At 47.3% G+C, this 24,570-nt stretch overlaps 1 protein-coding gene across 1 annotated transcript; it reads left to right on the forward strand.

Annotated features, from left to right (window-relative positions):
* LOC145337776 (zinc-binding protein A33-like) lies at positions 1 to 21,678 on the forward strand. The gene is made up of 6 exons (XM_080182623.1): positions 1 to 471; positions 564 to 659; positions 753 to 986; positions 7,408 to 7,430; positions 8,555 to 8,670; positions 21,128 to 21,678. The coding sequence occupies exons 1-6, from the start codon at positions 1 to 3 to the stop codon at positions 21,676 to 21,678; spliced, it is 1,491 nt and encodes a 496-aa protein (XP_080038749.1).
* The last annotated feature ends 2,892 nt before the right edge of the window (positions 21,679 to 24,570 follow it).

The following is a 24,570-nucleotide window of genomic DNA, read 5'->3' on the forward strand; positions in this document are numbered from 1 at the left end:
ATGTGCGGCAGGAACACCGAAACTGAAAGCGGTTTGAATCAGGAAGTGCTGGGTATGGACATGGCTTCCAGACAACAGCTCCAGAGTTTGACCGAGGAGACAATTTGTCCCATTTGTCTCGATTTCTTCACCGACCCGGTAATACTGGATTGTGGACACAACTTCTGCCGCTCCTGTATCACCCAGAGTTGGGAAAAGAAGGAGATAAACTCCTGCCCGGAATGTAGAGAGGAGTTTCCAGAAAAAAACCTCAGGGTAAATCGGGCCTTAGCGAATCTGGCCGAGAAAGGTCGACAATTGAAGCTGAATCCGAAAGAGAAGGAAAGTAAACTTCACTGTGAGAAACATCAGGAAGAACTGAAGCTGTTTTGTGAAACTGACAAGAAATTGATCTGTTTGATTTGTAGAGATTCGCGGGAACACAAATCCCACAACTTCCTGCCCATTGATGAAGCTGTTGAAATCTGCAAGGTAAATGGAAAATATTTTATAAGACGATAATTTTATCACATTTTCAACATCCAGCACTTTCATTCTGTGATTTTGTTTTCTCCCAATCCCAGGATCAGCTGAAATCTTCCTTAGATTCTCTCACAGAGAAGAAATTGGCTGTTCTAGAAACACAACAGAAACAGAAAGGGAAGATTTCTGAAGTTAGGGTAAGGTCTCCCTGTGCTGATTTTCTGGGATCTCGGTTAGTTTTGTTCCCTTTATCGCAGGACATTAATTATGTCTCACATTTCATTGAGTAGGAACAGTCGAGCAGTCTGCAGACTCACATCACATCCGAGTTCACTAAAATGCACCAGATTCTCACTGAGAAAGAGCAGCGATTACTCAGAGATCTCAGGGAAGAAGAGGAGAGGATTCTAGAACCGATGGAGAGAAACCTTCGAGAGATTCAGGAGAATTTAAATTCCATTGAGGAGAAACTCTCAAAGTTGCAGAAACAGATGGAGCAAAAAGACGAGCTGATATTTCTGAAGGTGAGGGAATATATTGTGGCTCAGTTCAGGGAAACTTCACACTAAACAACTGATGGAGGGACATGTGATGTGCTGTTTCTGTATGATGTGGGAGCTGGTGGACTCCAAGGTACTTCCCAGTGACCATGTCTGCAGTAAGTGCTGGTTGCTTGAAGAGTTGAGCTTCAGACACTGAGACTCATCGGGGAGGGGGAGTGTAACCTGGATAATGTGTTACAAGAGAAAGTCAAACCCCCTAAACTGACTAACTCTGAGGGTCAGGAATAGGAGGGGGTTGCTGAGGGAAGGAAGGGTGAGAGGAAGGAGGGGGGAGTGGGGAGGAAGGGGGGAGGTGTGGGGAGGAAGGGTGAGAGGAAGGAGGGGGGTTGGGGGGATGAAGGAGGGGGGGACCCAAAAGCCTCAGCCCCTGAATCTGCACAACAGGTTTGAGATTCTTGTCCCCAGTGTGGACAAGAACGAGGGCTGCAAGGTGGACGAGCAAACTGCCCACGGTACAGTGGTGCAGACAGAGGTCAAAGCAGAAGAAGTAAAGAGGAATGTAGTAGTAATTGGGGATAGTGTGGTTAGGGGTATAGACACTGTCTTTTGTGACAAGGATAAAGAATACCAAAGGGTGTGTTGTCTGCTCGGGTCCAGGATGTCTCATCTGGGCTGCAGAGGAACCTGGAGTGGGAGGGTGAGAATCTGGTCATCGTGGTTCATGTGGGTGCCAACGACATAGGCAAAATAGGAACTAAGGATCTGCAGAGGGAGTATGATGTTCTGGGAACCAAATTAAAAAGCAGAACCGACAAGCTGGTTATCTCTGGATTACTACCTGAACCACGTGCAAATTGGTGCAGAGTAAACAGGATTAAGGAGATGAATGTGTGGCTCAGGGATCAGTGCTCTTCCATGTTGAACACCACTTAGGTAGGGCATTTCAATGTCCAGCACCAACATTGGCTCACAGTACCACTGCTGGCTGAGTAATAAAGGATAGATCTACCAGATTAGCCATGTGACTGGTGGTGAAATAAGGAACAAAAGCAAAAACATCTATTTGAACTCACTCTCACAAATCTACCAGTCACAGATGCATCTGTCTATGTCAGTACTGGTAGAAATGATCACCACGTAGTTCTTATGGAGAGAAAGTCCCAGTTTTACACTGAGAACAGCTAACATTGTGTTTTGTGGCATGACCACTCTGTTAAATAGAATGGATTTAGAACAGATCTAATGGCTCAGGATCCTTGAGACACTGAGGGCAATCATCAGCAGCAGAAATGGATTCAACTACTATCTGTAACCTCATGGCCTGACACATCCTTCTCTTTCGCATTACTCATAAGCCAGGAGACTAACCCCAGTGCAACAAAATGGGTGGAAGAGAATGCCAAGGGCACTACCTACAAATAAGAAACTAACCTGGTGAAGATGCAACACAAGTCAACATGCATGCCAAACAGTAGAAGCAGCATGCTATAGATTGGACTAAGTAATCCCACAACCAACAGATCAGATCAAAGCTCTACAGTCCTGGCATGTTCAGTCATAACTGGTGGTGAGCAGTTAAGAAACTAACCAGAGAGGGAGGCTCCTCAAATATACTCAGTGATGGGAGAGCTCAACATGTCAGTGCAAAAGTCAAGGCTGAAGCATTTGCAACCATAATTAGCTAGCAGTTCTAAGCGGTTGATTCATCTCACCTTCCTCCTGATCATATCACAGATGCCCGTCTTCAGCCAATCTGATTCACTCCATATATCAATAAAAAGCAGGAGGCATTGGATACAGAAAATGCTGTGGGGTCTAACAACATCCCAGCTGCACATAAGACTTGTTCTCCCTAGCTAGCAGCATCTTTAATCAAGCTGTTCCAGGACAGCGACAAAACTAGCATCTCCTTGACAACCAGGAAAATTATGCAGGTATATTCTGGCCATAAAAAGCAGGACAATTCAGCAAATTATCACCCCATCAGTCTAATCAATCATTAGCAAAGTGATTAAAGCTGTCACCCTCAGTGCTACCAAGTGGCCCTCACTGGAACTTAGAAGAATGAGAGGGGATCTCATAGTAACAAATAAAATCCTGATGGGACTGGACAGGTTAGATGCGGGAAGAATGTTCCCAATGTTGGGGAACAGTCGAAGAATAAGAGGTCAGCCATTCAGGACTGAGATAAGGAAGAATTTCTTCATTCATAGAGTCGTTATCCTGTGGAACTCTCTACCACAAAAAGCTATTGGGGCCAGTTTATTGCATATGTTCAAGAGGGAGCTGGATAAAAAAAAAGGAAACAAAAAGAAGTCGGTCCACTTCGTGTCCAACAAGGGGCATACACGCGATGGGTCGTACTGGGGCTGCTCTTGGTTGTTCGAGATTGGCCTAGTGCTTCATGTCGTTAGTGTGTGCCTAAACTGGACAAGACGACAGCTCAGTGACTATCGGTGATTGCTGTGCAGACACATGGATTTGGGCCGGTGTCTGTGGGAGTTTGCGCATTCTCCACGTGCTTGCGTGGGTTTTCTCCGGGTGCTCCGGTTTCCTCCCACACCCCAAAGATGTGCTGTTAGGCTGATTGGCAGGAATAAATTGTCCCTAAATCAGTTTTCCCTCAATCTGGATGGCCATAAAACATTAGATAGGGGTCATGGGTAGAGAGGTGGTGTTGAGATGGCAGCGTGGGCTCGTTGGGCCGAAGGGCCTGTTTCCCGGGCTGATTTTGTTCTTTGTTCTTTTGTTCTTTGAATGGATTTGAATTTATGGGGCATTGGCACCAGTATTGGGGCAGATGGGTTCTGTTCAGATGGGATGGTCTTCGTCTGAATCATGCCGGGACCAGAGTCCTGTTGAATCGTATAACTAGGACTGTAGATAGGGCTTTAAACTAATTGCGGGGGGCGGGGGGTGGAATTATAAAATCTAAAGTAAAGGAGAGGGTACTTGTGCAGGTAAATGTTGAGGATGTTCCACGAATAAAAAGAGTAGGGGGCATGAGAGAGGTTAGTAGCATTTCTACAAATAAGGTCCAAATAAAAGCTGGTATAAAGACACTTTACCTGAATGCATGAAGCATACGGAACAAAGTGAATGAGCTCATGGCACAAATCAGCGCAAATGGATATGATCTAGTGGCCATTACGGAAACATGGTTGCAGGGTGACCGGGACTGGGAGCTGAATGTCCAGGGGTATCAGGTGTTTAGGAAGGATAGACAGGAGGAAAAAGGGGGCGGGGTAGCTCTGTTAATTAAGGATAATATCAGGGCGGTAGTAAGAGAAGATATAGGCTCCAAAGAGCAGAATGTGGAATCGTTGTGGATGGAGATAAGGAATAGTAAGGGGAGGAAGACGATGGTGGGTGTGGTCTATAGGCCCCCAAATAATAACTTTGAGGTGGGGTGGGCAATAAGCAAGCAAATAATTGATGCGTAGAGAAACGGAACAGTGATAATTATGGGGGATTTTAATCTGCATATTGATTGGTTAACCCAAGTCGGACGTGGTGGGCTTGAGGAAGAGTTCTTGGAATGCTGTCGGGATAGTTTCCTTGAACAGTATGTAACGGAACCTACGAGGGAGCGAGCTATCTTAGATCTGGTGCTGTGTAACAAGGCAGGTAGAATTAGGGATCTTCTTGTGAGGGATCCTCTTGGGACGAGTGATCATAGTGTGATTGAATTTCTGATGCAGATGGAGGATGAGAAAGTGGGGTCCCGAACCTGTGTCCTCTGTTTGAACAGAGGGGAGTATGATAGGATGACAGCGGAATTGGCAAATGTAGATTGGGGGCGCAGATTGGTTGGTAGGACGGATGAGGAACAGTGGAGGATTTTTAAGGAGATCTTTTATGGTACTCAGCAGAAATATATTCCAATGGTAAAGAAGGACTGTAGGAGAAGGGTTAACCAGCTGTGGTTATCTAAGGAAATGAAGGAGAGTATTAAATTAAAAGCTGATGCGTTCAGAGCGGCTAAAAATAGTGGGTGATTAGAAGATTGGGAAAGATTTAAAAATCAACAAAGAATGACGAAGAAGGTGATAAAGAAAGGAAAGATAGAGTATGAAGCTAAACTAGCTCTAAATATAAAAAATGACAGTAAAAGTTTTTACAAATATATGAAGGAGAAGAGATTGGCGAGAGTGAATGTTGCACCCTTGGAGGATGAGAGGGGGAATTTAGCGGTGGGCAATGAGGAAATGGCTGAAGCTTTAAATAAGTTTTTTTGCCTCAGTTTTCATGGAGGAGGACACGAATAGTTTGCCAGATATTAAAGATAGAAGGATGGTAGGAGATGAGGGCCTTAATGTGATCACTGTCACTAGAGAGGTAGTGCTTGATAGACTAACAGGACTGAAGGTAGACAAGTCCCCGGGACCGGATGGAATGCATCCCAGAGTTCTGAAAGAAATGGCAGAGGTGATAGTGGATGCATGAGTAATTATTTATCAAAATTCGCTGGACTCCGGGGAAGTGCCAGAAGATTGCAAAACGGCTAATGTTACGCTGCTGTTTAAAAAAGGTAGCAGACAAAAGGCAGGGAATTATAGGCCGGTTCGTTTAACGTCTGCAGTTGGAAAAATGTTAGAATCTGTCATCAAAGAAGAAATAGCGAGGCACCTAGAAAAGAATGGTTTGATCGAGCAGATGCAACACGGATTCATTAAGGAGAAGTCGTGTTTAATGAATTTATTGGATTTCTATGAGGATGTGACTAGTGCGGTAGACAGAGGGGAACCGGTGGATGTGGTGTTTTTAGATTTCCAAAAGGCGTTTGATAAGGTGCCTCACAAATTTTGCTGCAGAAGGTTAGGGTGCACGGAGATGGGGGTAAGGTGTTAGCGTGGATTGAGGATTGGCTGTGTGATAGGAAGCAGAGAGTTGGAATCAATGGATGCTACTCTGGTTGGCAGTTGGTGACTAGTGGAGTGCCACAGGGATCGGTGCTGGGGCCTCAACTGTTTACCATTTACATAGATAATCTGGAGGTGGGGGCTGAGTGTAGGGTGACGAAATTTGCTGATGACACGAAGATGAGTGGAAAAGCAAATTGTGTGGAGGGTGTGGAAAGTCTGCAGAGGGATCTGGATAGGCTAAATGAGTGGGCGAGGACCTGGCAGATGGAGTATAATGTTAGCGAATGTGAGGTTATCCACTTTGGTAGAAACAATAGTAGGAGGGATTATTATTTAAAAGGTAAAAAGCTGCAGCATGCTATGGTGCAGAGGGACCTGGGGGTCCTTGTGCACGAATCACAAAAAGCCAGTCTGCAGGTGCAGCAGGTGATCAAGAAGGCAAATGGAATGTTGGCGTTTATAGCGAGGGGGATAGAATATAAAATCAGGGAGGTTTTGCTGCAACTGTACAGGGTACTGGTGAGGCCGCAGCTGGAGTACTGTGTGCAGTTTTGGTCACTGCACTTGCGGAAGGATATATTGGCCTTGGAGGGAGTGCAGAGAAGGTTCACTCGGCTGATACCGAAGATGAGGGGGTTAGCCTACGAAGAGAGAGACTGAATAGACTGGGTCTGTACTCATTGGAGTTTAGAAGGCTGAGGAGGGATCTGATAGAGATGTATAAGATAATGAAGGGAATAGATAGGTTAGAGGTAGAGAGATTCTTCCCACTTAGAAAGGACAGCAGGACTAAAGGGCACAGCCTCAAGATAAGGGGGGGATGCAGTTTAGATCAGAGTTGAGGAGGAACTTCTTCACTCAAAGGGTGGTGAATCTCTGGAATTCTCTGCCCGTTGAAGTGGTGGAGGCTACCTCGCGGAATATATTTAAGTCACGGGTAGATAGGTTTCTGATAGACAGGGGAATTAAGGGTTATGGGGAGAAAGACGGAAAGTGGAACTGATCCACTTCAGATCAGCCATGATCTTATTGAATGGCGGGCCAGGCTCGAAGGGTTAGGTGGCCTATTCCTGCTCCGACTTCTTATGTTCTTAACTGTGAAATTCATATAGAATTTACTGAAAAATACTAACCGAATTGAACAGAACTTTGTGTCCCTTCCTGAATGGTTTTCCTGCTGTCTCTGAACTAATGGATCCCACACGATCTGCAGATTTCTGGGAATTCCTGTCATTTCCTGAGAATGTGTTTTCTTCAGCTTCAAACTTGCTTTGTGATTATTTGTGTTTCCCAAGGATAATTTTCTCCTGGAACTCCCATTGTAATCCAGTTCCAGTTGCATGTTGTGAGTGTGTGGGTATGTCTGGTACGGTGTGTGAGAGTCACTGTGTCTGTGAGCGGGACTGATGTTCAATTCCAGTTTATTTGACTCTCCACAATCTTCCTTCCAAAATGCATCACTTTACATTTCCGTGTGAAATCTCGTCTGCTCTGAGTCTGCTCATTTCACCAGCCTGTCTAACTGCTCCTGAAATCTGTTACTGTCACCCTCACTGTTCCTGATTCATTTCTTTCAGGAGGAAGCTTGTCGGGAGAGAAGGTAGGACATGTTCTTTACTGAAATCCACTATTTGTTAAAATAAACTTAGTAAAGTATCATTTTTGTTTATTTATTCGTTGTTGTCACAACATTAAATAATCTGTCATTGGGCCATGGAAATTTGGTGTGTAGTTCATGGACCAGAGTTTAAAAATAACTGCCTTTATTACAATGATTTTATATAACTGCTACAATATTGTAATAAACAAGCGGGAGGTATAATTGATACAATCCGGTTCACAGGCCAGAAGTGATCACTTGCCCGATGTTGGCTGTTAGTGTCTGTGACCTTCCTACTGACCCCAAGAGAGCCACACGGTCCATGTTCCCAAGCAGTGGGTCACCCATATCCCTGCATGGAGCCTGACCAACCCGAGAAAGTCTCACGTTAAAGAGGGGAAACAGATTCTAATTTTATACTAAATACAAACTGGTTCTGTGTCCTTAAACACAACAGTAATGACTTGTATTTATATAGTGCCTTTATCGTAAATTAGTACCTCAAGGAGTTTCCCAGGAGTGTTATAAAGTAAATTGACACAGAGCCAAATAAGGAAATATTAATCCGGATGGCAAGAGGTGGATTTCAGAGAGCGTTTCGAAGGAAGAAAGAGAATTAGAAAGATAGAAAGGATCAGGGAGAGAATTCCAGAGCTCAGGACCTTGGCAACTGAAGGTCCAACTCCCAACAGGGAATGACTGAAATCAGAGATCTTCAAGGTGCCAGAAGTAGAAGAGAGCAGGATTCTGGGGGAGTTGTGACTCACCTGATGAAGGGGTAGTGCTATGAATGCTAGTGGCTTGTGCTACCAAAGAAACCTGTTGGGCTTTAACCTGGTGTTGTGAGACTTCTTATAGAGTTGTGGGGTCCAGGGATTGCAGAATTGGATTTTCAGCTTTGGGATGTTCTACAAACTTTATTTATAATACAGCAAGTGGACAGACTAAATGTTTGTCAATTCCTGCAGTGTGTGATGGGCTGTTGTCAGATTTTGAACCTTTTTCAGGACATGACTGTTTCCATTCTCTGCTCTTGAATTTATAAGTTATCTTTTTCAATTAAAAAAAACGAGATTACCATTTCACTTTGGATATTTTCTTGCATCTCTTTTTAACGTTTACAGGATTAGTGATGGTGAGCGCAGACTCTCAGTATTTGATGCCGCCCTGTCTATCAAGAAGTTCAAATACCTTTTTCAGTGCACAGCTTGGAGAGAAATGATGAAACCCAGTATTCCCGGTAAAAATCTTATATTCATTTTCCTGATTACCAATACAGTTGTGAAGAAACTAAACAGGCTTTAAGGTCCCAGATTAAATATTCACATTTCCACTCTATGAATTTGATTAGAGGCTCAATCCATTCTGAGGGCTGATCTTCAGAACAAAATCACTGTCCAGTTTCCCACTGCTTTGCACTGTGGGAAAATGTTCTGTGATTCCTGAAAAGGGGACAGGGGACAAGAATCCGTCATGATAAACAGTGGGGGTGAGAGAGAGAAAGGAACAGTGAGCAAGAGTAAGAAAAATAACTCATCTCCTGGTCAGAGAGAAATCATCAAAAGCTGCCTTCATTCTCGCAGGAGCAGTGCAATAATTTTGAGAAACAGTCAGTGTTTGAATGTAGAAAATGAGAAAACCAGTTTCCAAACCACAAACTCACTGGAACAGCATTGTGATAATGATGTCGCTTGCGGTTTATAGAGCAGGAAACAGAGCATCATTTCCAAAGGGTTTTCCAGTGGTCCCTTTAAGACCTGTGATTAGTCCATTCTACAGATTGTTCCTCTCGGTGAGGCATCGCCATTCAATTGAAGATCAAGATTGTATAAGAACATAAGAAATAGGAGCAGGAGTAGGCAATCTAGCCCCTCAAGCCTGCCCCGCCATTCAATAAGATCATGGCAGAACACAGAAATGGCTGAGATCCTCAGTCAATGTTTTGCCTCAGTTTTCACAACGGAGCACGCTACCATCCCAAAAGATACAGAAAATGCAGAGGTCATAGAAAGGGAGCAACTTGGAACGATCCTCATCATTAGAAAAAGGGACATAGGAACATGGGAATATGAGTAGGCCATTCATCCCTTCAAACTCACTCCACCATTCAATAAGATCATGGCTGATCTGTGGCCTACCTTCATATACCTGTACTAGGCCCGTGTACCTTGATACCCCTGCTGAATAAAAGTATCTCAGACTTAAAGTATGGTGGCACAGTAGCACAGTAGTTAGCATCACTGCTTCACAGCAGAAGGGACCCAGGTCCAATTCTGGCCACAGGTCACTGTCTGTGTGGAATTTGCACATTCTGCCTGTGTCTGTGTGGATTTCCTCTGGGAGCTGTGGTTTCCCCCTACACTCCAAAGATGTGCAGGTTAGGTGAATTGGCCATGTTAAGTTGCCCCTTAGTATCATGGAGATTAACAGGCAAAATAAGTAGGGTTACAGGGATAGTTGTTGATGCAGACTTAATGGGCCAAATGGCCTCCTTCTGCACTGTAGGGATTAAAATTAATAATTGATCCAGCATCCACCACTATTTGAGGGAAAGGGTTCCAAACATCCACCTCCCTCTCCATGTAGAATTGTTTTCTAACATCTCTCCTGAACAACTTGATTCTAATTTTTAGATTATGGCCCCTGGTTCTAGGCCTTCAACGAGTGGAAATAGCTTATCCTTATCCACCCTGACCTTCCCTGTTAATATTTTGTAGACTTCTATTAAATCACCCCTCAACCTCCTGAATTTGAGAGAATAAAGGTCAAATTTTTCGAAACTATCCTTGTAACTAAACCCTTGAAGCCTAGGTTCCATTCTTGTAAACCTGCTTGGAACTTCCTCCATGGTCAAATCATCCTTCTTAAGATATAATGTCCATACTCCCAGTGAGGTCTAACTAAGGTTTTAGACAACTGAAGGGGAAACCTTTGACAAATTTGCTTGAGTTCTTCAAAAATGTAACAAGCAAAATGGATCATGATGATCCTGTCGATGTAGTATAACTGGAGTTCCAGAAAGTATTTGATAAGGTGCCACACAAATGGTTCGTTCATCATGGGATGAGGGATAATTTATTATTTTTGATAGAACATTGGCAAACAAGCAGTTAGCAGAAAGTCAGGATAAATGGGTGATTTTTGAGTTGGCTCGTTGTAACTATTGGGGTGCCAAAGGGTTCAGCCCTCGGACCCCAACTCTTTATAATGTATATTAACCTCCCGCATTCAGGGAATAGTGGATACCACAGCCAAATTTTCAGATGACACTAAAATAGATGGGAAAGTAAGTTGTGATAACAAAAGAAGAAATTTATAAATGGGTAAGGAGAGTTTAAGTGAATAGGACAAAATTTGGCAGATGAGATTAAAGTGAATAAGTGTGAAGTTATCCATTTTGATAGGAAAAATACAAAGGCAAATGATTAGCGACCTGGGTGTCCTCATGCACAAATGGCAAAAAAACTAGGATGAAGGTATAGCAGGTAATAAGGAAAGCAAATGGAATCTTCATATTTATTGTTAAAGGTATAGAACATAACAGTAGTGAAGTGTTATTGCTCTTGTGTAAAGCATTTGTGAGACTGCACTTGTGTACAGTTTTCGTGCCCTTTCTTGAGGAGGGATGGAATTGCATTGGAGCTGGTTCAGAGAAGGTTCACTCGCTTGATTCTGGAGATGAAGGGTTTGTCTTATGAAGAGAGGTTAGCCAGTGTAGGCCGGTTCTCTCTGGAGCTGAGAAAAATGTGAGGAGATACAATTGAGGTATACAAGATGCTAAGGGGCATTCACAAAGCAGACTCAGAACAGATGTTTCGTCTTGTGGGGCGATTTAAACCAAAAGCTGACAGTTTTAAGATATGGGGTGGCAGATATAAAACACAGACGAGGAGAAATTATGGGGGCGATTCTCCCTTTGCAATGTGCTCGTTTTTTGGTGGGTTGGGTTGGGAGATGCATGAGTCGAACTTTTCACAGGTACCCCAGAGTGTTTACGACCCGCACGCATCCCCTAACCGGGAAAAAATGGGCCGCCGGGAGAGCACTGAAAACTGTCCAACCACTGATTTCCATCACTTACCATACTTTGGAATGCCATTATCGGGATCAACGTGACAATCTCCACCCAGGTTAGCATCTCCCACCTCTTTGGTGCGATGTCACTTTGACACAAATCAGAGTAGATATATAAAAGACCTGGTGTGGCAGCCTTGAACTGGCGTCAGGAGGTAAGCACAGCGTACAGAGTGTGAGGGACGTTGTAGGCAGGCCCTGGAGATGCTTGGTGGGCTTCTTCCTGCTGCCTTCAGATGTTGGTCTGTGATATCTGGGTTGCGGGCAGGGGTGCTTCTATTTTCTCAGGGTGAGGGTCCCTGAAGGAATCCTGCTCAGCCTTTCCCTCCAGAGCACTGTGCAGTGGCATTGTCTTGCTGTGGGCTATGGTCGGGGGATACACTGAGTGTTGGGAGAGGAGTGCACCATGTGCTGACTGAGGCCTAACCAGATGAAGCAGTTACTGCTCCAGGCTGGTGTGCCGAGGTTCAGACATGGACTGCACGGAATCTGCTGTTACTGGGCACACATCTGCTAATGATTTGCAGTCTGTCCCAGCCCTTTGCTGTTTGTAATATATATAAATGATTTGGATGAAAATGTAACTGGTTTGATGAGTAAGTTTACAGCCGACACAAAGGTTAGTGGATTTGCAGATATCGATGAGGACCATCAGAGGATACGGCAGGATATCGATCAGTTGGAGACTTGGATGGAGATGGCAGGTGGAGTTTAATCTGGAGAAATGAGAGGTAATGCATTTCGGAAAGTCTAATACAGATAGCAAATATACACTAAATGGCAGATCCCTTCAGAGTATTGATAGGCAAAGGGATCTGGGTGTACAGGTACACAGGTCACTGAAAGTGGCAATGCAGATGGAGAAGGTAGTCAAGAAGGCAAAAGGCATGCTTGCCTTCATCGGCCGGGAGACGAGTTTAAAAATTGGCAAGTCATGTTGCAGCTTTATAGAAGCTTCGGCTGCACTTCGAATATAGTGTTCTGATCGCCACACTACCAAAAGGATGTGGAGGCTTTGGAGAGAGCACAGAAAAGATTAACCATGATGTTGCCTGGTATGAGGGCATTAGCTATGAGGAGAGGTTGGAGAAACTTGGTTTGTTCTCACTGGAATGACAGAGGTTGAGGGGCGACTGATAAAAGTCTACAAGATTATGACAGGCATGGACAAAACTTTTTCCCAGGATGGAAGAATCAATTACCATGGGCACAGGTTTAAGGTGCAAGGCGCAAAGTTTAAAGTTTAAACAAAACGTACGAAGCAGATTGTTTTTTTACGCAAAGTAGTGGGTGCCTGGAACTTGTTGCTGGGGGAAGGTACTGGAAGCAGATATCGTCGTGACTTTTAAAGGGCGTCTTGATAAATACATGAATAGGATGGGAATAGGGGGATTTTGTCCCCAGAAGGGTCGGGGGTTTTAGTTCAGTCGGACAGCATGGTTGGTGCAGGCTTGGAGGGCCAAAGGGCCTGTTCCTGTGCTGTAATTTTTTTAGTTCATTGAAAGGGTTCCACTCCCTAAATGTGCAGATCATATGTGACCATCGAATGGAGACCATGCAGGTCGATGCATGTCATCCAGGGAGTGTCAATGACAGTTTTGTGCTCAGGCAGTCGGACATCCCCGGCCTCTTTGAAGACCGGCCCAGGCTACCAGGATGGCTACTGAGCGACAAAGGTTACCCACTGAGGTCACGACTGATGACACCTGTGCGGAGGCCTGAGACCGAGGTGGAGACCTGCTACAACGAGACCCATGCAGCGCCCATGTAGAGCAGTGCATCATCCTGCTGTTTGGACCACTCTGGGGGGGGTCTCCAGTTTGACCCTGTGTGTGCCTCACACATTATAATTATCTGCTGTGTGCTGCACAACATCACCCAGCAGCAGGGAGACCAGCTGGAGCAGGAGGAGGAAGAGGAGGAGGATGAGGGGCAAGGGGGCAAAGTGGTCGTCCCACCATATGAGGAGACGGAGGAAAGAGGATGGAGGTGATAGCAGGTGCCCGGCCGGGAAGGGCAGCGAGGGACGTCTTGATTACAGCCCGCTTCACCGAGCTGGTGCTGTGCAGTGAGGGGGCTGCAACCACCACACTCCAGGAGCAATTGCAGCCGCTATTCCCCCTCCAAACAGACCTGGGCCCTCAAACCGCCAAATCACCCTTCCACAGCCTCTGTTAACCCACCACCATATCCCCCCAGAAAGATCCAAACCTGTTAATGTGCCTGGACTGGCAGTGGTTTGTTTGTCTTGGTTGAAAGCTGGAGGATGATGACCACTCGCTGTTGTGCACACTGGGATCCTGCCCCTGGGGCCACTCAAGCCTGATCCCTAACCTCTACTCTGAATGCACGCTGCCACCCTGGCCCAAGTAGCTGTAAGGGTTGGGGAGACATGTTTGTTGGGCAATTGGGGGATGGGGGTGGTGGAGGGGCTCACTTGCACTAAGAGTCTGGTGGGTGTTGGAGAAGGTAGGACAGGCACTCTCTAACATGTGGCTGAGTCTCCAAGCACCTCTATGCAAGGGAATGGGGACAACTCTGCACTTTGGGGTGGGGTGGGGTGGGGAGGTGTGGAATTAGAGACACATTAGTCACAGCTGTGAAGTGCAAATAAAAGGTTATTGTGCTCTTAACGTTTGTGATCAATAAACCCTGACTACTGATAACCTTTACCCATGTTCTCTTAGTGAACTAGAACTTTCTAACATCCTGTGGTCTACTGCTGCTTCTATGTGTGACCCCAGGATGCACACCAGAGGTGGAGGTGTCCAGCAATGATGCACACCCCATTGCCTGTGATGCCCTTGGCGGGTGTCCTCTGGGTGGCTGGGTCCTGGAGGGCCCCAGCTGACTAGCCGCTGGCACTATTTCGGTGCCACCCTGTTCTTCTAGCCGGCCCTGAGATGCCCCGGTGTGCGGAAGAGGGGGGAATCAGAAGGTGTCGGGACGTCTGGGATCACTTGGGCGGAAGGCCCCGGCATGGGCCCAGCCCTTCCTCCTCACTTGTGGGGCCCAGAGGCCCCAGGGACACTCCATGGGACGCCTGGGTAGCTGGACTGAGCTCCAGGAACTCAGGTATCACCTGGCCGTGCCAGTCCTGGAGGCTCAGATGCATCTCCACATGATCTGTGATCCCTCAGTTCTGGCCCTCAGACTGGGCCAAGCTCTGGAGCCCTTCCACTGCAGCATTCTGTGAGCAAGCCAGGCTCTGGAGCCCCTCAGCAGTAGCCCTCTGACGCTGGGCTAAGTTATCGAGGCTCACAGGCACGGCCAACTGTGTCTCCAGAATGCCAGTGAGAGTCCCAGCCATGGCCAACAGTTTCCCAACAGCCATGGCTAAGAAAGGCTGTGCCTCCTGGATGGCATCAACACCCTCGCTCATATCCTGCTGTGTCTCCAGGATGTCCTGGACCCCGTCACCCATGAGGACAGACCCCTGGGTCAGACTTTCCACTGTGGTCGCAACCCTTGCAATGTTGGCCTGGTTCAAACACTGTGTCAGCACCACCTCCGGCAGCAGTGCTCTGTTGGACTCCCCTAAACAGCCTTGCAGTCGCAGCATGGTTGCTGACAGCCCTTCCACAACCCTCCGTGTTTCCTGATGCATCACCACCAGCCTTGGCCCCGAGGCTCGGCATCTGGCTTGAGGACAGCTGAATCCTCACCTCTGGCTGACCTCTATGTGCCCGAGCCCTAGGATGTGCATCAGTGTCTGTGATGTGCTCACCAGATAGTGACCCAGAAGTCTCAACACTAAAGCTACCCACTGTGGTGATAGTCTCTGTATTCGTGGGTTGTGTGGTAGATGCCGGTGCCGTTTCAGTGGTGCTGTCCTCAGAAGATTCTTCAAAGTCTCCCTCCAAGGTATTCTCCAGGGGGATCGTGGGCAGTTTGCTCCAGAACAGCGGAAGCGGGGGTGGTGGTGGGATCACCAATAGCCAAAGGGCCAGGTTCCCCGGGTCCAAAACTGCAAAAAAAAAACACACATTAGGGGAAGGGAGGTCAAACATTCTAAACAGCATCACACTTATTTCAAAGAGGACTTACATTGTGGGCTATGCTTATGCTCACTTGCAAACTGGATGCTGACCTGGCTGTCCGTCAGTATTCTGGATGAACTATCTCCCCCTGCCAACTCCACGGTACACTCTTCAACGCTGGTCAGCTGCTGCAGGTCAGGCACATGATCACCGCTCTGTGCCCTCACGTAGCGGTTATGCTTTTCTGCTGTAGGAGCTTAAGGTGTCTCGCAAGCATTAATATATTCAAATGCATGGTGCGTAATGTGTGCCTGTGTCTCGGGAGTTTTGTGCTGGCAGTTGAGGGGAAAAGGTTCACCACTGAAGGGTGCTCGTTGAGGGGTGAGGGGAAGGGGTTAGATTCTGTTCCTGGGGGAAGGGGGCCTTGTTGAATGCTCGCACAGGGTTTGAGATCTGTGCCAAGGAAGTGCAGAGTTCCAAGTGGGATACTCACTCACCCTTGCTGCTCAAAGAAGGTTGTACAGTTTTTTCTGCCCCTGCCGGCCAGAGCACAGTGTCGGGCTCCAGGCATTCACCACTTCTGCCACCTCCTCCCACAATGCCATGGTGACTGCACCCCTTGGACGAGGTGCCTGGCTGGGGAAGAGCGACTGAATTCTCTCCTCCATGGCATCAAGCAGGCGCTCTTGGTCGGCTTCAGTGAATCTGGGGTTGATTTCCTCAAATGTATCTTTGTGGTGTGATTAGTTGTGTGTCCATTCCTGCAGTTTATATACAGCTCTTGGTGGGTGGCGGTTGCAGGGACTTTGGCCAGTCAAGGGACAGTTGGCAAAAAATCCTTGTGAGAAATTTTGAAGGCTGCTTTCAATTGAATGTTATGCGTCCCTCGGGGTGCTGATTGACTGCCATTCAATAAGCCGCTGTGTCCTGGGGGAGGTGCGATACTCAGCTCCAAATTAATGAGCTGCTGTGTTCAGGGCAGGTGCAACACTGAGGACTCCCATTCAAGAGAGGGAATGCTCGCAAGCTGGGGTTGTGTATGGTAGCACAACGCAAGTTCACTGCAGGGCAGCAGTGAGGTCAGCATGTTCAAGGGGTGGGGTATCCACATTATCCAGATCCGTGGGGCATGGGGTGAACAGGCAGCAATGTCTGTGCGAGGGGAGGGGAGGGGGCAGGGTGTGCAGTGATGACTGTACGGCGGGGGTAGCGGGGGGGGGAATCGATGTCTGTAAGGAAGGGGCAGCAATGTCTGTATTGGGGGGGAGGGATGTTTGTATGGGGAGGGCAGCGTTGTCTGTCTGGGGTTGGGGGGGGTGCAGCAAAGTCAGTAGCGGGTGGGGTTGCCAACGATAAGGTCAGTGATGTCTGTATGGAGGTTGTGGGGCCAGCGATATCTCTGGGTGGGGAGAAGTGGTTTGGGGGCCACCGATGAGGCCAGCAATATCTGTGGGGGTGGGAGGGTGTTGTGGAGAGCAGCAGTGTTTGTAGGGGGGCTGTGGGGGCCAGCAATGTCTGAGGGGGTTGGAGGGCAGTGATCTGAATGCTGGGAGATCTTTTCAGTGATCTCCCAGAGATGTGCACATGCACAGATTCCCGCTCATCCTACAGATTTCAGGCTGTTTGGTGTGAATATGCCGCGCCCCACTGTATTTAATGATATTCATGATTCTGATCCCTGCAATGCACTGAGTGTGGGAGATTCGGGTCTGAAGTTGCACTGAACAGACAGTCGTGGTTTAAACCAGTTTTCTCACCAATTCCCTCACAGACATCGCAGACCTCATCACTGACCCCCAAAACCATCCCACAGACATGATCTGGACAGATTTTTAATTAGTTTGGCATTGAAGGGTTGGATTGAAGGAGCAGGAACGTGGAGTTGAGGCTGAGACAAGATTAACCAGGATTGTATTTAATGGCGGAGCAGGTTCGAGAGGCTAGATTGCCGACTCCTGCTCCTAACAATTTATACTCTTAGTAAATACCTGGGATTTCAAATTAGATCCAAGAACTAAAACATGATTGTTCCTATCCTGGACATTACCAAATATTAAGGTTTCATCCAAGATTGTAACAAATTTAGGGTTTGGTCTGGTCTGGTATTGTACCAAGAGAAAATGCAGAACTCTAGGGTACAGAGAGAGCTGGATGTCCTGGTGCATAAATCATAAAAAGTTAGTCTGCAGGTCTAGTAAGTAATTAGGAATATAAATAGGAGGTTAGTATCTATTGCAAGGATACCCAGGGACAAAAATATGCAATTGTTCCTGCAGGGGCACAGGACCTCAGTGAGACCATATCTGGAGTAATGAGTACTATTTCTATCCCCTTCTAAGATCATGAGACCATAAGATACGGGAACAGATGGAGGCCATTTGGCCTATCAAGTCTGCTCTGCCATTTAATGTTACCATAACTGATCAGACATAGGTGTTTTCTCCTCACCTATGTCTTAAATGGGTGACCCCTTACTCTGAGATTATGCCTTCTTATCCTCGACTCTGCCACAAGAGGAAACAATGCCTTAGTGTCTGTCCTGTCAAGCCTGCAGAGAAATATATAGGTCTGAATAAAGTCCCCTCTCAATCTTCTAAACTCCAATGAGTACAGGTCCAACTCACTTACCCTCTCCTCATGAGAAAATGTCTCCATACCTGGAATCAATCTAGTGAACCTTCTCTGGACTGCCTCCAATGCCAGTATATCTTTCCTTAGATAAGGGGACCAGAATTGCTCACAGTATTCCAGCTGTTGTCTAACTAGTGCCTTGTATAGATCACCCTATTTTTATACTCCATTCCCTTTTAAGTAAAGACGAACATTCCACTTGTCTTTCCTAATACCTGCTGAACTTGCACACTAGCTTTTTGTAATCAATGCCGAGGACCCAGAAATCCCTCTGAGCTGCAGCTTTCTGCAGTCCTTGTCCATTTAAATAATATTCAGCTTCTTTATTCTTCCTATCAATGTGCATAACTTCACATTTTCTTACATGATATTTCATCTGCCAAATGTTTGTCACACAGCAAACCTGTCTGTTTGTCGACTCTTTGGGGATGACATTACCATTGTGCCCCACCAGCTGATGGGCGGAGTGAGCTGTTAAGATTGCCAGAGAGCTGAGAAGTCAGGTTCACACCTGATTTCTCACCTCACGCGATCTTACCGGCACCGGGTATCAGGCTCGATAAATCTTGCACCTGGAACGGATGCAAGGTTGAATGCATTATTTAAATTTATTGTAATACTAATTTAAACAGAATAAGCAAGCCTGGGATAGAATTATCTGGGATCACTTGCCTGTGTGGCCACACTCCAGCGAGGATCATGTATTGTCCCCCATCAATCTCTCCTTCTTACCTCAGTATTTAAGAACATAAGAACATAAGAAATAGGAGCAGGAGTAGGCCATCTAGCCCTTCGAGCCTGCCCCGCCATTCAATAAGATCATGGCTGATCTATCGTGGCTCAGTTTCACTTTCCCGCCCTCTCCCCATAACCCTTAATCCCCTCTCCTATCAAAAACCCATCAACCCGCTTCTTAAAAATATTTAGCGAGGCAGCCTCCACCACTTCAACGGGCAGAGAATTCCAGAGATTCACCACCCTTTGAGTGAAGAAGTTCCTCCTCAACTCCGTTCTAAACCGCCTCCCCTTTATCTTGAGGTTGTGCCCCCTAGTCCTACTGTCTTTTTTGAGCGGGAAGAGTCTCTCCACCTCTATCCTATCCATCCCATTCATCATCTTATACGTCTCAATGAGATCTCCCCTCATTCTTCTAAACTCTAACGAGTACAAGCCTAGTTTATTCAGCCTCTCCTCATAGCTCAACCCCCTCAACTCTGGTATCAGCCTAGTAAACCTCCTCTGCACTCCCTCCAAGGCCAAAATATCTTTGCACAGGTGCGGCGCCCAGAACTGCACACAGTACTCCAGCTGCGGCCTCACCAATCCACTATCTCTCTCGCTACTTCACACAATCAATCTCTCTGTCAAGCAATTACCTTTCCCTCCCACTCTCTATCCCCATACTCCATCCACTCTCCCAGTCGGCCCCTTCCCATGCTCTTTTTCATTTTCACATGCATTCTCCTCCTGCCCCTCCTCCTCAAAGTACAGTAAGATCAATAGGTTACATTGGAAGAGCCATTTGAAGAGCAGGTGGGTGTGGAGGGGGTGTTTCAGGAAGAGGAGAGACAGATGGAGAGGTTAAAAGAACTCTGCTTGCCCCCAGCCCAGCAACACATACTACCCCCATTCCCCACCACAGCTCCCCAGCAACTCACACTCCCCCTTACATGGTCCCCCAACAACGCACAATCCCCATACCCCCAACAGTCCCCCAGCAGCCCACACTGCTCACCTTCCATCACAGAACTCGGCAACATGCACTCCCCACATTCCCCAACCCACAGACCCGCAGCAACACACACTCCTTATACCTACCCAGTACCCCTGCAATGCACACTCACCACATTACCCCCCTACAGCTCCCTAGCAAAACATACTCCCTACATCGCCACCCCCCCCACCAGGACCACCAGCAACACAGCTGTCCTCATTTCCCCTCCACTCACAAACACAAACCTAAAATCCATGCAGTCCAGGCCTCAAACAGCACTTCTTAAATTCTGAGGCTGCAGCACTGCCACTTCAGACAGTTTCCAGCCCATTCCCTGCCAGCAAAAGCCCTTGCTGCTGCCAGCACTAGGACCCAGATTCAGCAATAAGACCCAAGATCAGTGCTCAGACTTGGGTCAGCGTTGAGAATCCAAAGTCGAACCCTGTGAACAGCATCAGCCTCTCACTGCACTCCAAAATGCAACCTGCACAGCATGAAACAACCTCCCCACTCCCACCCCCACCTCAGCAACACAGAGCCATTTGAAATCTCAGACTTACCTCATCGCTCACCCTCTCTGCTCTCTGAATGCGACTGTTGCACTTGAGGTGTTTTCCTCACTGATTCTAACTGCAGCAAATGAGCTGAGATGATTTAGAATGAATTTTGTTAACTACATTGTGATGAATACAAATGATGCAAATTGATGCTTCACTCATTTTGGACAGGCTCCCGATTGTGCCAATTTTTTTGGTGGTAAAATGGGAATGGGTGCAAAAATGGGCACCATTCCAGCTAGTCATATCATGCCAGATTTTATGACATTTTTCCAGCACAAAACAGCCACAATGAGGTCGTTAAATTCTGCCCATACACTCAACATCTTCATTTTGTTCTCTTACAGCCTGCCACAATATCTGCCACCCAGTTGCTGTCTATACACTGTATCTCAAACCTTCAGGCTCTGACTTGCCGTCTCCCTCATGTTGCTCTCATTCTCTCTCTTCACGCTCCTGTTCCCTCTGTTTGCTGCTCTGTTTTCCCTCTGCCCATTTCAGTGCTCCATCTCCTTCTCTTCCTCCTCCCTTTCTCTCACTCTCTCCCTTCATCCTCACATCTCCTTTCTGCTCTCTTCCCACTCCTCTCCCCTCCCTCTGTTCCATGCACCCATCATATTCCCGCTGTTTTTCCCCTCCCCCTCACAAACCTCTCTCCTCTCTTCCTCACTCCTCACACTCTCTCCCCTCCCCACCCCCTCTCTCTAAATCACTGACTGTGTTATTTTAACTTTCCCCCAGCTCCAGCCTCTCTGACTCTGGATCCGAACACAGCGAATCCCCGGCTCATCCTGTCTGAGGACCGGACCAGTGTGAGACGCGGAGACAAACGGCAGCCGCTCCCTGACACCCCGGAGAGGTTTGATCCCTGGCCCTTTGTCCTGGGATCAGAGGGATTCACATCAGGGAGACATTACTGGGAGGTGGAGGTGGGGGAGCAGACAGAGTGGATTCTGGGGGTGGCCCGAGAGTCTGTGAAGAGGAAAGGGGAAATCCCCCTGAGACCTGAGTCCGGATTCTGGACTGTGAGGCTGAGACCCGGAAGTGTTTATTTAGCCCTCACCTCCCCCTCACTGACCCGCCTCACCCCGAGTGTGAATCCCCGGAAGATCGGGGTTTTCCTGGACTATGAGGGTGGACAGGTGTCATTTTACAATGCGGACAACATGTCCCATCTCCACACTTTCACCCACACTTTCACTGAGAGAATCTTTCCCTTCTTCAATCCGGGATGGAATAACAACGGGAAAAACTCGGCGCCGCTGACAATCTGCGGGATTAAAGGTCTCTAACAGATCCATCCCATAATTTCACACCGTCTCCCTGCCTCCTGCCAGCTGTAAACTGATGGAACCTGTTCATATTGTGGTTATTATATAGAATTATAATTTACACTGGGGTCTCCATGATTACATTTGTAAAATGATTCTTCAAACAAAACAATCTGAGAACCACTGGAATAGAAACAGTTTTTCTCAAAGATTCCACAGTTCATCATTAAATCCAAGAAGCAGAAACTCAACATGTTGTTTGTGTCTGTCACTGAGTGAGGGAGGCGGGATTCCGGGGAATGGAGAAGCCGATTGGCCGGATCTCCTGTCACTCCGATGGAGGAGGCGGGATTCTGTGAATTCGTGAGTGGATTGGTCAATTCACCTGTCCATCCAACGAAAGGGACAGCCCTCCGGATAATCTGGGAGCTGATTGGCCTTAACGATTGTCATTCAGAGTAGGGAACGGGTTTCCGAGGACTTGGCAGCCTATTGGTCAATGCAGCTGTCATTCAAAGAGAGGTGCGGCCAGCCGCAGTGTGGGGAAGCAGATTGGTCAAGATCCCTTTCATCCAGAGTCAGGGGCGGGTTTCCTGGGAACCGGAATCCGATTGGACAGCGTCCTGTCACTCAGACTGAAGGGGCAGCGCCTCGGAAAAAGATGTCAGCTGGTGGCTGTATCTGTCATTTATACTGAGTAGTCTTACAACACCAGAATAAAGTCCAACAGCTTTATTTGGTAGCAAACGCCACTAACGTTCGGAACGGTGACTCACCGGACGAAGGAGCAACGCTCCGAAAGCTCGTGGCTTGTGCTACCAAATAAACCTGTTGGCCTTTAACCTGGTGTTGTGAGACTTGTTACTGTGCTTACCCGAGTCCAACGCCGGCATCTCCACATCATGCGGTTAATTTATACCGTGGGAGGCGGTTCCGGGGAATGGCCAAGTCGATTGGCCGAGGTTCCTGTCAATCAGACAAGAGAAAGTCATTTCCTTGGCATCCGGAATGGGAAAATTCCTGCCACTGAAACGGCGGGAGGCGGGTTTGATGTCCTTGGAAGGCGATTGGTGAATCCTCCTGTCTCTCTGCGCCAGAAGCACAGCTTTCCGGGAAATCTGGGTGGATTGGTTTAAGTGCCTGTCAGTCACAGTTGGAAGGCGGGTTTTTAAATTGTTTGTTGGTGGAATGGTCAGACCAGCTGTCATTCATGAGTCGCCATTCACCTGACGAAGGGGCAACCCCGAAAGCTAGTGGGTTTACTATCAAATAAATCGGTTGGACTGAAACCTGGTGTTGTCAGACTTTTTACTGTGTTTACCCCAGTGCAACGCCGGCATATCCACATCATTCATAGTGAGGGGCCGGATTCCGAGCAATGGATTGGTCGGTGTGACTTATTGACCTGAGAGGGAGGCGGATCCCCAGAAGCTGGGAGACGATTGGTTAATGCTGCTGTCACTCAGCGTCGGATAGGCGGTTTTCCCGGAAATGAGCAAGCCGATTGGTAGCCGTGCCTGTCACTCAGGCCGAGGAGGTGGGCTTCCGGGATACCTGTTAACGGATTGGCCGGAGCTCCAGGCACGCAGGGAAAGGGAGGCGGGTTTGCTGAGCTTTGGAAGGTGATTGGTTCGTTCTCTCGTCACTCTGGGCGAGGAATACCGGTTTCCGGGGATTCTGTAGTAGGATTGGTGAAAGCCCCTGTCAGTCAGAGTGCGGGAGGAGGGTTTTTGTACAACCGTAAATCCGATTGGTCAGATTCTCGGTCACTCAGGAGGATTTCCGGGGCGTGGCTTTGGCACTGAGGCGGTGAGTTTGAGGTTACATCCTGTTGTGCGGGGATTTAGAGTCGGTGGCGTTTTGATTTATTATTGTCACATGTATTAGTGTATAGTGAAAACTGTTGTTTCTTGCGCGCTATAAGAACATAAGAACTAGGAGCAGGAGTAGGCCGTCTAGCCCTTCGAGCCTGCCCCGCCATTCAATAAGATCATGGCTGATCTGTCGTGGCTCATTTCCACATTCCCGCCCTCTCCCCATAACCCTTAATCCCCTCTCTTATCAAAAACCCATCAACCTGCTTCTTAACAATATTTAGCGAGGCAGCCTCCACCACTTCAACGGGCAGAGAATTCCAGAGATTCACCACCCTTTGAGTGAAGAAGTTCCTCCTCAACTCCGTTCTAAACCACCCCCCCCCCCCTTTATCTTGATGCTATGCCCCCTAGTCCTACTGACTTTTTTGAGCGGGAAGAGTCTCTCCACCTCTATCCTATCCATCCCATTCATCATCTTATACGTCTCAATGAGATCTCCCCTCATTCTTCTAAACTCTAACGAGTACAAGCCTAGTTTATTCAGCCTCTCCTCATAGCTCAACCCCCTCAACTCCGGAATCAGCCTAGTAAACCTCCTCTGCACTAGACAATGCATACCGTTCATCGAGAAGAAAAGGAGAGAGTGCAGAATATAGTTACAGTAAGTAATCTCACAACACCAGGTTAGAGTCCAACAGGTTTATTTGGTAGCACGAGCTTTCAGAATGTTGCCCTTTCGTCAGACGAGTGCAAGGTTTGTTTTATAACCAGGGCATGTATAGACAGGAACTGAATTACAAGATAATGGTTGGAATATGAGTTTTAACAGGTTATCAAGTCTTTACAGATGCAGACAATGTGAGTGGAGAGAGGGCTAAGCACAGATTAACCTCCTTAAACTGTGCTTACCTACGATTTACCGTGCTGACCCCAGTTCAACACTGGCAACTCCACATTATAGTGTTAAGGTCACAGCTCGGCTGTAGAGAATGATCAACTCAGTGTGAGGTCGGTCCATTCAGAAGTCTGACGGCAGCAAGAAAGAAGCTGTTCTTTAGTCGGTTGGTACAAGACCTCAGAATTTTGTATTTTTTTC

The sequence above is a fragment of the Carcharhinus amblyrhynchos genome, unplaced genomic scaffold, assembly GCF_965287045.1.
Source record: "Carcharhinus amblyrhynchos unplaced genomic scaffold, sCarAmb.v2.hapA scaffold_73, whole genome shotgun sequence".
NCBI classification, from domain to species: domain Eukaryota; kingdom Metazoa; phylum Chordata; class Chondrichthyes; order Carcharhiniformes; family Carcharhinidae; genus Carcharhinus; species Carcharhinus amblyrhynchos.